The following is a 13,016-nucleotide window of genomic DNA, read 5'->3' on the forward strand; positions in this document are numbered from 1 at the left end:
TAAAGCATTACATATAAATTTAGATCAACTATTTTTTACTTCATTGTCAATCTGTATGTGGTATTTTTATGCAGCAGAATCCATCCATTTCCTTCTTTATTCTTTCAGCCCCACCACCAAGAACTCTTGACTTTTTGAAGTTTTGGAGATTCTGAGTATCTTTCCGAATCATGTTCTCATGGTGGCTTTTTTTTTTCAGTACCTGGGGAAATGGGAAGAAGGGTTGAACTCATCTTTCCTCAGACCTTTGGGGACTCTTACTTATAGACCAACTTCATTCCTGTTTCTGGCATTAATCCTGCTACCGCTGGGGAAAGATACACCTGCTGAAGACATTACCTGCCTCACTCGAGTATCACAAGGGGAGCAATGCAAGAAGCCTTATTTTGGGTCTCATTAAAGTTGTGTCATCCAATTCTACTTTACAAACCATGAAGATAGTGGTTTCTCTTCTAACCTTGCCTCTTCCCTTCCAGTTTGTATGGGAAATTCCAACATTTTGTGTCACTCTAACTGTACATAATGTAAAATCTCTCTAAGTGACTATTTCTTTTTCTTATGGAGAGGTTAATATCTACTTCTGCAGTATTAAATATACTGCTATACAATTTGAAAAAAATAGACTTGATTAGTATCGGAGTAATTTGCAGAGCAAGGTAGTAGATATGCTAAGGCTGAATTTCAACCCACAGAGTTTGCTGGTGCACGGCAAAATGGGTAAATGCAGTATTGTTCACGGGAGGATGAAAAGTAAATAGAAACTACATAATACAAAAAGAGCTGCTTTTTTTTTTAAGTTCTAAGACATTAGTGAAATGAGGTTCTTCATAGTTCCTTTTGAGTGTTTTATTTTTGTTTTAGTGGCTCTTTGGTCACTGTCACTGTCATTGTTATCCCTTTGCTCATCGATTTGCTTGATCGGGTACCAGTAACACCTCCACTGTGAGACTTGTTTATTAACTGTTTTTGGCATGTTGAATATGCCACAGGTAGCTTGCCAGGCTCTGCAGTGCAGATGAGATACTCTGGGTAGCTTGCCGGGCTCTCCAAGTGGGGCGGAGGAATCAGAGCTGCTAGAATTAATGATAATATTTTTGTGTGTATATTTGTGTCCACTCCTTTGTAATGATGAGGACTTATTTGTTTGACTGGCCATGTGAGCCCATTTGAATTTTTAGGTTACTTCCTTTTGCTTCCTCATTTTCTTAAGAGTTGATCCATAGGTAAAGCTATGTAGTAGGACGTGGACTTTCCTAATTTAAATCTTTTACTTATAAATATACATCCTCATGCTAGAGTACAATAGGTAAGGCTTGCATGTGACCAACCGAATTTTGTGCCCCAGGTTTTCTTATGGTCCCCCAAACCCTCCCAGACGTAAACCCTGAGCACAGCCAGGTGGAAGGAAAATACACATCCTGCCTCTCAACTGTCATAAATGTTTATCTTTTTTCTTTTGAAATTTTATTAGAAAGATTTCAGTTTGTTCATTGAATATGTTTTAGGCTAGCACATCAAAGTATTTGTTGCATAGAAGAGAAAAAAAGTGGAATATTGAGCAATGTCAAAAACCTTAAACTCAGTCATTTCTCTTAATTTACATGTCTTAGACTTTATTATGCAACACATTTAAAAAAATAGAAAGTTGTGAATACTAACTTGCAGCATCAGACTATGCCCTCAAACCACTTAAACAGTAAAGTGACAAAAATGTTTGTTTCGGGGCCGGAGCGATAGCACAGTGGGTAGGGCGTTTGCCTTGCACGCGGCCGACCCGGGTTCGATCCCCGGCATCCCATATGGTCCCCCAAGCACTGCCAGGAGTAATTCCTGAGTGCAAAGCCAGGAGTAACCCCTGAGCATCGCTGGGTGTGACCCAAAAAGAAAAAAAAAATGTTTGTTTCTTAACTATGTTCCAGGTATTGTTTTTCTACCATTGTAGCACTGTAGCGCTGTCGTCCTGTTGCTCATCGATTTGCTTGAGCGGGCACCAGTAACGTCTCCATTGTGAGACTTGTTGTTTCTGTTTTTGGCATATCGAATATGCCGCAGGTAGCTTGCCAGGCTCGACTGTGCGGGTGGTATACTCTTGGTAGCTTGCTGGGCTCTCCGAGAGGGACAAAGGAATCCAATCCGGGTTGGCTGCATGCAAGGAAAATGCCCTACCTGCTATGCTATGGCTCCAGTCTGTCCTTTTTACCATTATACATATCAATTAAACCACCTACCATATACTGACTTTTCAGAATTTTTTCTTATTTTCTATTTTGTAACTCTTTAAGAACATTCTCATTCTACTCAACTGATCCCTGTTTTCTGTCGGTATCACTTGTATCACTTGTAATCCCGTTGACCTCCGATTTGCTCGAGCAGGGACCAGTAACGTCTCCATTTGTCCCTGTCGTGAGTTAGTGCAGCCCAATGATATCTGCTCACTCCAGGAACAATATCTGCTCGCTGTCAGTAATAAGTCTAAAACAAAAACTGATGTTTCTGATAATTTCTATTTTAATGATTTAAGAATTTACCTTTGATTTATTAAAATAAATTGATGAAATATCAATATTTTCCATTTTAATCCAGTAATTACACTAGAGTATAGTCAATTGAAAGTTATTAATTCAATATAATATTTATAAATAGAGTGCTTGGCATTTGAAAGTTGTTGTTTTTAATTTTTTTTTTATTACACTCATCAGTGCTCAGGGATTACTTCTGGTTCTGTAGTCAGGGATCACACCTGGTGAGTGCTAACAGAATTGAACCCTAGTATGCCATGTGCAAGGTAAAGCCCCTCTGTTCTCACTCCAGTTCAAGATTTTTAATATACCATTAGTTAACTGAGAAAGAAATCTACCTACTTAAGTATGGTTGGGTATCATCAAAGACATTTCTGTTGCCAATAGTTGAAAACAATTCAAAGCTAGCTTAAACCCAAAGGAGACAGTTACCAATTATTTGAATAATAAATGAGCATAGGATTTGAACTAACTTAAAATTGGCCTGATCCAATCTTCAGCTGGAGTAATTGATCTAGTTTTTCTCCCCATTCTTATTTTTGTTTGGGGGCTTCATTCAGTTGGTGCTCAGAAATGCTCCTGGCTCTGCACTCAGAGATCATTCTTTGTTTTTTTTTATTAAATAATTAATTGATTTTTAATTGACTCACCATGAGATACAGTTACAAAACTTTCATGTTTGAGTATCAATCATAACAATGATCAAACACCCATCCCTCCACCAGTGCACATTCTCCACCACCAATGTCCACAGTATGCTCCCCCTTTCAAACCCTCCCCCTACCTCCATGGCAGAACAGTTTCTCCCATACTCTCTACTTTTGGGCATTATGGTTCGCAATACAGATACTGAGAGGTTATCACGTTTGGTCCTTTATCTGCTTTCAGCACACATCTCCCATTCCAAATGATTCCTCCAACCATCATTGTCTTGGTGATCCCTTCTCTATTCCAGCTGCCTTCTCCCCCAGCTCATGAGACAGGCTTCCAACTATGATCCCAGACTTTCTTATTCCTGTGAACTTCATTGAACATACCACACTCTTCCTGCTTCAGGTTTTGCATTTTCTATGACTTCTAGCAATAATAGTTTTTCTACCTTCTTTGTCTGAAAACTCTTGCTATTAGATTTTACATTTAATTGACACCAAGGTATTTCAAACTCAGAGATCATTCTTGGCAGATCCATGGGACCCTATGGGGTGTCGAAGATCAAACTGGCTTTGGCCATCTGCACGGCAAGTGCCCAACCAGCTATATTACTGCCCTGACCCCTCTCTACATCCTTATTCCCATCAAATGTCTCATTTTTTCAAACAAGCTCTGATTTTTGCACACAGAATGATTTCTGTAATTCCAGGTCTGATATTTTCGGTGGGAAAAGTCTTCCCTTATAAGCCCTAGTAAAATTCACATAGCCTTTTATTACTTTTGCTTGTTCTATAACTCATTATTGAACAAATTGCTCCAGTCAAGATTATTCCCACTATGGCATGTTTCATTAACTCTAATACTGTTATGGAAATAAAACCCAGGTGTTGCAAAAGTGGTCAGTGTATGGTGGTTTTCTTGAATGAAGTTTATAAAAGGGACAGAGAAATTCTGGGCAGCAGAATCAAGCAGTTTGTGAGATGAAAATGTGTGATATAAAGGAAGATTTCTCAGCCATTCTGTTCCAAATTTAAAATAATGATCATGTGGGCTGGAGAGATAGTACAGTGGGTAGGACACTTGCCTTTAATACCACAGATCCAGGTTCACTACTCCCATACTCACTATGGGACCCCAAGCCAGCTAAGAGTGATCCTTGAGCACAGAGCCAGGAACAAGCTCTGACCACCAACAGGTGAGCCAAATCCAATAAATAAATAATTTAATTAAGTAATGATTACAAGGTGCTAGGTATATAAATAGTCACTGCTTCAATTGAAGTAGAATGACCAATGATGCGTTTGGTTTTTGTCTACTTGTTAATGAGACTTCCTTTTTCCAGATGCCAAATCTCAACCAAGTGTTCAGTTTTCAAAAGCCTTAATTAAACTACCGGACAACCATCACATTAACAATGTCACAGGCTACCTTACTGTTCTACAACAGTTTTTGAAAGTGGACAATTTTCTCTATACAACTGGAATTACTCCCAATAGATCAGGTACTGTTGAATCTTTATATAATGTATAATCATTTTTAGGCAACTGCTGAATCTCTCATTATATGCTGCGTAAGGTATTTAGACGTTTGACGTTCATTTAAATTTTGAAGAAAGAGAACACAGAGCATATTTGAGACACTTAGCTATGAAGTATTTGTAATCAGTTCTATTTTAACTGATGAAAGAAAGATTATAGCAACATCTTCTGAATGTATTATTTTAAAATAGTAAAAATTATATTTACAGGATGTATTTAGTAGTTTTCTTTTGTTTCATCTTCTTTGGGTAGGGGCAGACGTAGCAGTGCTCAGAGGCTACTCCCAACTCTGTGTGTTTAGGGGTTGCTCCCAGTGGTCCTCACGCGACCATGCACCAGTGAGCAAACCTGGGTTTCCTGCATGTAGAGCATGTGCTTCAGCACATCAGATTCTCTGACTCCCAACAGGTTTTCATTGTTGTTGTTGTTTTAAATCTAAGGGAGCTAATAAAGAAGATACCAATATAATAGGAAAATGTAAAGAATATAATAGAAGAATTCTATATGATGCAATAGAATATAATAGAAGAATGTAATAGAAGGTAATAATATAATGAATATAACATTCAAATTATACAGTACATATAAAGGTTAAAATTTGAGGCCTACGTTTGATCCCTGGCACCACACATTCCCTGAGCACTGGGGGTGTGGTCCCCAACCATACAAACAAACATTTTCTGCCCTTTTCCTCTCTGAGTAATAAGAATATATGGGTATATCCTGATACTGCAAAAGATGTGCCATCAACACTACAATCAAATAATCCTTGGCAAAACAGTATAGCCAATTCCTCTATTAATTCTTTCCCATATTTTTCACACACACACACAGCGCCTGGCACAAACAAACCATATTCTTCAAACTTTAAAGTCTAAGTAATATTATAGAATCTAAATTTATCTAAATTTAAATTCTTTACCGTATTCATCATGTACGACAGTATTCTTTACAATATTTATTTTAATTTTTTTAAGTCTCAGTCATATAATGATTGAAACCCCATCCCTTTACCAGTGCACATGTTCCACCACCAAGAACCCCAATATACCTCCCTCCCACCCAGCCCCCACCTAAGTAGCTAATGATCTTCATTTTATTCTCTATACTTTGGATACATTCAATATTTCAATAGAGAACTCACTATTATTATTTGGAATTTTCCCCCAACAACCAGGCCTGCTGAAAAGGCATCACTTAATAATTTCATTGCTGAGAATGAAGATTCTATGAAGATTCGGCTGCGCGGTTTTGGATTTCTGATGTTTTAGTTCAGTTCACAGTCTAGATGCATTGCTGTAAGAAGCCACTCTGGGTGCCAAAATGGGTTAGAAGACCTCTTGGATCATAGTCTTTATGAGCAGAGGGTTTGTTTCGAGAGCAGCAGCTCCGGATCTTAGCTGGGCCGAGGGCGTGCCGGTACTGCCCCCTTCCCATGATTGCCTATGAGCCACAGCATTGCAAAGTTCCTACCTCTGGGTGGAAATCTTAGGGGGTGGCTCTCGCCACGTGGATGATGCTGCCGCCGCTGCCATTTTCCGAGCAGAAAAACAGGGTAGAAAGGGAAAATCCCTCCCCGGGAGGCACATAGTCGTAGTACAGTTCACAGTTTAGATACATGTCTGTGAGAAGCCGCTCGGGTGCCAAAATGGGTTAGAAGACCTCTTGGATCATAGTCTTTAGGAGCAGAGGGTCTCATTCTTTACAGTATTAATCAAGAGTATAGCCTAGTCCATTGGTACTCCTTAGAGAATTGAGGGAGAAGGACAGATATTTTAGGTCCACATTTGTATTGATGATGGATTGTGACAAATCCTTCTTTATTTCATCATGAAACAAATAAATATGCTTTTTGGAGGGTTTTTTTTTATATAATGTCTGATAGTGATTTTAATTTAGATGACTTAAAGAATTAGGTCTCTTAGGTTCATTTTAGTTTGCAGAGTATACCCTACATTTATTTATGATGGATTTTTTATTGCATCTTTAAACTTGATGATGATTCAGAATCTAATATTAATTAGACTGGGTGAAATAGAGAAAATAAATAAAGATATCATACAACTTACTGTGCAACTAGAACCTGTGTTTTGTGTAAGATTTTAATAAATACATTGAGTTCTTTTTTAGGTATTGAAAGTGTTGAGTTGAGTCCTCTTGCTGCGATATGTGTCAAAATATATTCTGGAGGAAAAGAATTAAAAGTGGATGGTTCCATTCAAATGTCTCTTCCCCTTCTCCATACAAGTGATGTAAATGCAGGGGATCACATACCTGCCTGGACGTTTGATATGGACACAGGTATGTGAGCTAGGTGAAAGTACCCAGGTTTTGAATGGAATGTTTTACTTTGTTTTAAACATTTTGTGTTTGGGGTGGGGGGTGTCTATACCCAGCAGTATTCAGGGCTTACTTCTGACTCTGTGCTCAGAGATCACTTCTAGTGGTGTTCAGGGGAGCATATGTATTACTGTACTACATATTACGTATGTAATATGGATTGATTCTGGGTCACCCACATGCAAGACAAGTGGCTGACCTGCTATACTATCTTTTTTTTTTTTAAAAACTTTTTATTAAATCACCATGTGGAAAGTTACAAAGTTCTCAGGTTTATATGTCAGTTATACAATATTCAAACACCCATCCCTTCACCGGTGCCCATATTCCACCACCAGAAACCCCAGTATACCCCCCGCCCCCACCCCCTACCCCCTACTGTATAACTAATGAATTTCACTTCATTTTTTCTTTACCTTGATTACATTCCATAATTCAACACAAAACTCACTATAGTTGTTAGAGTTTCCAACCAAGAGAGACAGACCTACTACATTTGATAATTAGTTTTTCATTGCTGGAAATGAAGAGATATGTAGCCCCACTGCTACAAGTACATAACTCTCTCTCTCTCTTTTTTTTTTTCCTTTTTCCTTTTCCCTTTTTTTTTTCTTTTTCCCCCCATCCCCCTTCCTGCGCCTCATAGTATGGTGTATGCCACGCCGCGTCGGCCAGCGTGGGGCTTTTGCTTAGTTCACAGTCCAGAGAGGTGGCTGCTACATTAAAAACCTTCAATATTTCAACAAAAACTTACTGTTATTATTTGGAGTTTCCCCCCCAAGTCAGACCTCTTCAAAAGGAACCGTTTCACATTGCTGACAATTATAAATGTTAAGTCGCGCAAACGCGGCAGCGTCCGCGCGGTTTTGGATTTCTGTATAAAGTCCAGGGAAAATTCTGCCAGAAATTACATAGCCCAGCTCACAGTCCCAGTGCATTGCTGTAAGAAGTCTCTGAATTCAAAGTCTTTAGGCGCAGAGGGTCCGATTCGAGCTCAGCGGCTCCGGATTTATCTGGGCCGAGGGCGTGCTGGTTACGCCCCCTTCCCATGAGTTCCTGGGAGCCCCAAAAGTAAAAACCGAATACCTGTGGGTTTGGAGTCACAGAAGATGGCGCCTGCCACATGGGTACCCCCAGCCCGCCGCTTTCCGTGCAGGAAGACAGGGTGGGGAGGAAAAAAAAAAATCCACCCCCGGCAGCACAGAGTTGTAGCCCAGTTCGCAGTCCCAGTGCATCGCTATCGGATGCTGCGCTGGATGCCCGAATGTGTTACATCTCTGGAATCAAAGTCTTTAGGCGCAGAGGGTCCTGCTATACTATCTTAGAAAATGTTTCCATATTTTATTTAAATTTTCCAGGTTTATTAGGGTGCAATTAAATTTCTTTTTATTAGAAAGGCAGAATATTTCTACTTTAACATTTTATCTTTAATAGATAAATCAAGCACTAGGTAATATAACAATTTTTTTTTTTTTTTTTTGCTTTTTGGGTCACACCTGGCTCTGCACAGGGGTTACTCCTGGCTCTGCACTCAGGAATTATCCCTGGCGGTGCTCAGGGGACCATATGGGATGCTGGGAATCGAACCAGGGTCGGTCGCGTGCAAGGCAAACGCCCTACCCGCTGTGCTATCGCTCCAGCCCCCAATATAACAATTTTAAGCTCTTTGTCAATGATCAAAATTGGTCCCATTTTCATTAATATAGTGCATCCATGGGTGGAAAGGCAGTGATAACAATATATATTTTTTAAAAGAATGGGCTGGAGCAATAGAACAGCGGGTCAGACATTTGCGTTGCACACAGCCGACCCGGGTTCAATCCTTGGCATCTTATATCATCCCCAAAGCACCACCAGGAGTAATTCCCGAGTGCAGAGCCAAGAGGCCAAGAGTAACCCCTGAGCATCGCTGGGTGTGACCCAAAAAGAAAAAAAAGAAAAATAGAATTATTTACTCACATTCTCATGCCTTTTAAAGTATCTTCTAATAAGCAGAATTAAATTTAAATTATGGTTTTGTTATGATAGTGTGATGGATCATGTCAATTTATATTTAAAGTTTTGGTCTTATTCTTAGACTCCAATGTTAAAAATTAAAAGGAAATGATCAGTCAGTTCACAACTGAAAAGTCTGTGGGTAGACTGACTTGGTGAGGCATGATACAGAGTGTAGATGCTGTCAGAGGACTTGTTTTCTGTCCTGTCTCATCTATTTCCTCAGGGCCAACAAGGCTGTAGGTGCTCTAATTTCCTGTGCAGATTAAAATTTAATCAGTCTTTTCTTAGTAACTGTTGCCAAGCTTTTGGATTCACTGCAGCCGTAAAGTGGACTTTGTATGCTTATTTTAGCACCTGTCTTCAGGGTCTTCGAGAGAAATGCACAGAACTGTTTAGGTTTGGGTTACTTGTTGGAACTTAATCATGTGGACTGATAACAGGAAACACTAGATACTACCAGGGAGATTTCTCTAACTAGAAGGTTATGGAGTAAAAATAAAACTCAAACAGATGTTCGTTATAGAAAGGTAGGCTATAACCTCACCTACTCATGATTTTAAGAAAGTAGAAATGACAGAAGTTACAATGGTAGCTTTAAGGAAAAACTCTTCTTATTACTATTCTATTCAAAATACTGCACTTCTGGTTACCAAATACAGGTTGGTTGTTTTCCACACTAGGTTCTGACAGTGCCTGGGTATCCTGTAGTTCATACAGTGTCTACAAGTGTTAGCATCCAGTTCCCCAGGTTTAAGGGCTCAGTCCTACAACACTGCCCCCTCTAGTTGAGGAGCCACTTAAAAGTTAATTCTTTTGGGCCGGAGCAATAGCACAGCGGGTAGGGCGTTTGCCTTGCACGCGGCTGACCCGGGTTCGATCCCCGGCATCCCATATGGTCCCCCAAGCACTGCCAGGAGTAATTCCTGAGTGCCAAGCCAGGAGTAACCCCTGTGCAGAGCCAGGTGTGACCCAAAAAGCAAAAAAAAAAAAAAAAAAGTTAATTTGTTTGTCATCTGAGCTTCTGACTGGCTGGAGAGGTTCCCAAGGCCCTCTCTGGAGTGGAAAATTTGGTAGAATTGCTCATAGGAAAACAGTTTACTTCCTATCATATGAGTTTATTATAAAGGGATAGAACTCAGCACACATCCAGACAGAAAAGTTGTCCATAGGCCAGGGGCTGGGGAAGGAGTGGAAGGTGCCTGCCCTCTTCTGGGTGTGTTGCCACCCAGCACCTCCATATTTATCAGCTCAGCTCTTGGAACCCTGAAAGTTCAGGAATTTTTATGGGGTTTTCACTGTTCTATTCTTGGCTGGATAAGTCTTTCGCTAGGGAATTTTGGGCTTAGTTCTCAGTGCCTTTGGAGAAATGGGGATGAAAGTTTCATCCCTCTAATCATATGGTTGGTGACTCTAGCAATTAGCTCCCATTCTTGAGGACTTAACAGAAATCACTTCAGTAACAAACTCGGTACAGTTGGAGCACATTTGCTTTAGGCATGCTTAGGTTTTTAAGTGCGCTGGCCAAGAACAGGAGACTAAGATCAAATTATACAGTGTCCTATTAAAAATCAGTGGGTTGAGAGTTCTGAGATCTGGTGTTTTTGGACAAAAGTGAGCTTTCACTTTTCCTATTATTTTAAAAGAGTTGTTTTTAAAACCCTTTGTATTTTTGGGGGTTGGGTAGTTCCAGCTCAGTGCTAGTGGGCAGGAGACACTTCAGAGACACTCCCCCCCCCCACACACACATGCAAAGTATGTGCCTCAGTCTGTTGTGCTATCTCCATGGCCCTTAAAACACTTAAAAATACTTTTAAAGTAATTTTGATGTCGTTATACACTATCTCATGTTTGCTCTGAGTCCAGATTGTCTCAGTGACGGGGGCGGAGGGGAGGCGGCAAGGGGGGGTGCAGAGCAATAGTACAGTGGATAGGGTGTTTGCCTTGCACATGGCTGACCTGGGTTTGATCTCTGGCATTCCACATGGTGGTCCCATGAGCACTGTCAAGAGTAATTTCTGAGTGCAGAGCCAGGAGTAACCCCTAAGTATCTCCTGATGTGACCTAAAATGCAAAAAAATCAAAACAAACAAAAAACAAGTAAAGAAAACCTAATTGTCTCAGTGACAAAGGCCTTAGTCACTGACAAGTGACAGAAATTTTTTACTTTTTGTGTGATGTTTAACCTGTCTTTTTTAGATTTTTTTAATTTAAATTCATTCCTATTAGTTTATTCACTTTTATAAATTGAAGATACATCATTATAATAAATAAATGAACCAAATACAAATATTTACCAAACTTATATAAATGGCTTTCCTAGGCTAAATTTAATCAAGTATGTGTTTTAGTACATTTTTTTGCATGAATGATGTTTTTTATAATGTAAGAGCACTGCTATTTATTCAGTCATTTTATTCAGCCATTGATTAAACTGATTAAATTGGGCATGAACTCTACATTACTTTTTTAAAAAATTTTTTTGATTTTTTAAAATGTTTGATTACATTCAATATTCAAACACCAATCCCACCACCAAATTCAGGATGTTTCCATCCGAAACCCCAATCCCTGTCCCAAAACACAACCGAAATAATATATTTTGTATTGTCTGTTATGAAGAACTGCTGAGCATGCTTACAAAAAAGTTTTCATATAGGAAACAGTATGAAGATTGTTCTCTTGGCAGAAGCCATTAAGAAATTCTATAGGATATCACTAATATGTTGTTAAAGTTTGGGTGATATGAGCTTTGGTGTATATATATGAAAATTTATATTTATGCATATATATACATGTATGTTTCCCTCTATGATTCATTGCCTACTATCTGAACCCCATCAAATGTGGTGTGTAATTTATGGGGAATGGGTAGGGAATATTTTATGTTGTGTCCAGGAGTATGTTTACTCATATGTGAGGCTCTGCCAGAGTGCGTGGGGAGCGGCCTTGAGCATGACAACAGTTGGGTTGTGGAGGTTTTTGGCTGCCGGAGCTGGGTCCCTTGGGGTGGGAGGGCTCTCACTTGCCCCCTTCTGGGGCCCCCTGTGTGAAACAACCTGGCGCAGAGTCTGGTGGCATGGTTATGTTATGCTCCTGTTTTGGAAGAAGCAGCCGTGGGGTCTGGATGGTGACTGATGAGGAGATTATCTGGAACCGGCAGGAGATGGCATATGGACGTGACCCCTGGGTCAATGGAGACTAGGGAAAACAAGCAAAGGATCTCCGCTCTGGTTCAGTTGAGGCCAGAGTCTAAAGTCACAAAGTTCCACAATACCTGGGTTCCGTAGGACTTCACTCATGCCTGAGGGTTGGCCGGAGCGCATGGGGAGCAGTCTTGAGCGTGGTGGTGGTTGGGTTGTGCAAGTTTTTGGCTGCTGGAGCTAGGTCCCTTGGGGTGGGGAGGGCTCTCATCCGCCCCCTTTGGGTCACCCCAGTAGAGACAACCTGACTCGGTGGAGCTCTCTTTCGGGAGTTTTAGTTTATAGTCCCTGGGTTTTGGCTGTTGATGAGATTACATGGCGCCAAGGGCAGTTTTGGGGTGTGACTGCCAAGCTACTGGAAAACTGAGGACCTGAGGGGAGGAGGCCCAGTTCCAATCCAAGTGGGCCTGGAGATCTCAGTCACGGGTTACCACCTACCTCTGCGCTACAGGCCCTAAATGCGTCTTTTGATCTCTTGAAATTTATGGGTCTCTGAAATAAGACCAATAAATGAGCTTGTATAGCTGAGCCAGAGGTGGTTTGTGGGTGTGTTTCCCACATACCTAACTTTGGCCATTTAATTTCTTGGTAAACTTGGCTCCCAGTTGTTGGTCTGGTCAAAGGCACAGCAGCAATTTTGTGGTATCTGGAAGTCTGAAGGCACCATCAGGCTGCTGATGCACTCACCCAACAGGTACAGGTTGACCTGCTGGTGGCACCATACCCCCATGAATGACATTTTATTGGAGTAAATAGAATTTTAAAAATTT

The 13,016-nt window shown here is 40.4% G+C and overlaps 1 protein-coding gene across 1 annotated transcript in view; it reads left to right on the forward strand.

The window, feature by feature from the left end:
* FAM171B (family with sequence similarity 171 member B) overlaps positions 1–13,016 on the forward strand; it is a 70,037-nt gene that overhangs the window by 47,327 nt on the left and 9,694 nt on the right. The window contains exons 4-5 of the mRNA XM_055120664.1: positions 4,513–4,671; positions 6,839–7,009. Of these exons, the coding sequence (XP_054976639.1) occupies positions 4,513–4,671; positions 6,839–7,009 (330 nt within the window). The remainder of the gene's footprint in view (positions 1–4,512; positions 4,672–6,838; positions 7,010–13,016) is intronic.

This window comes from Sorex araneus, chromosome X (genome assembly GCF_027595985.1).
Source record: "Sorex araneus isolate mSorAra2 chromosome X, mSorAra2.pri, whole genome shotgun sequence".
In the NCBI taxonomy this organism is placed as follows: Eukaryota; Metazoa; Chordata; class Mammalia; order Eulipotyphla; family Soricidae; genus Sorex; species Sorex araneus.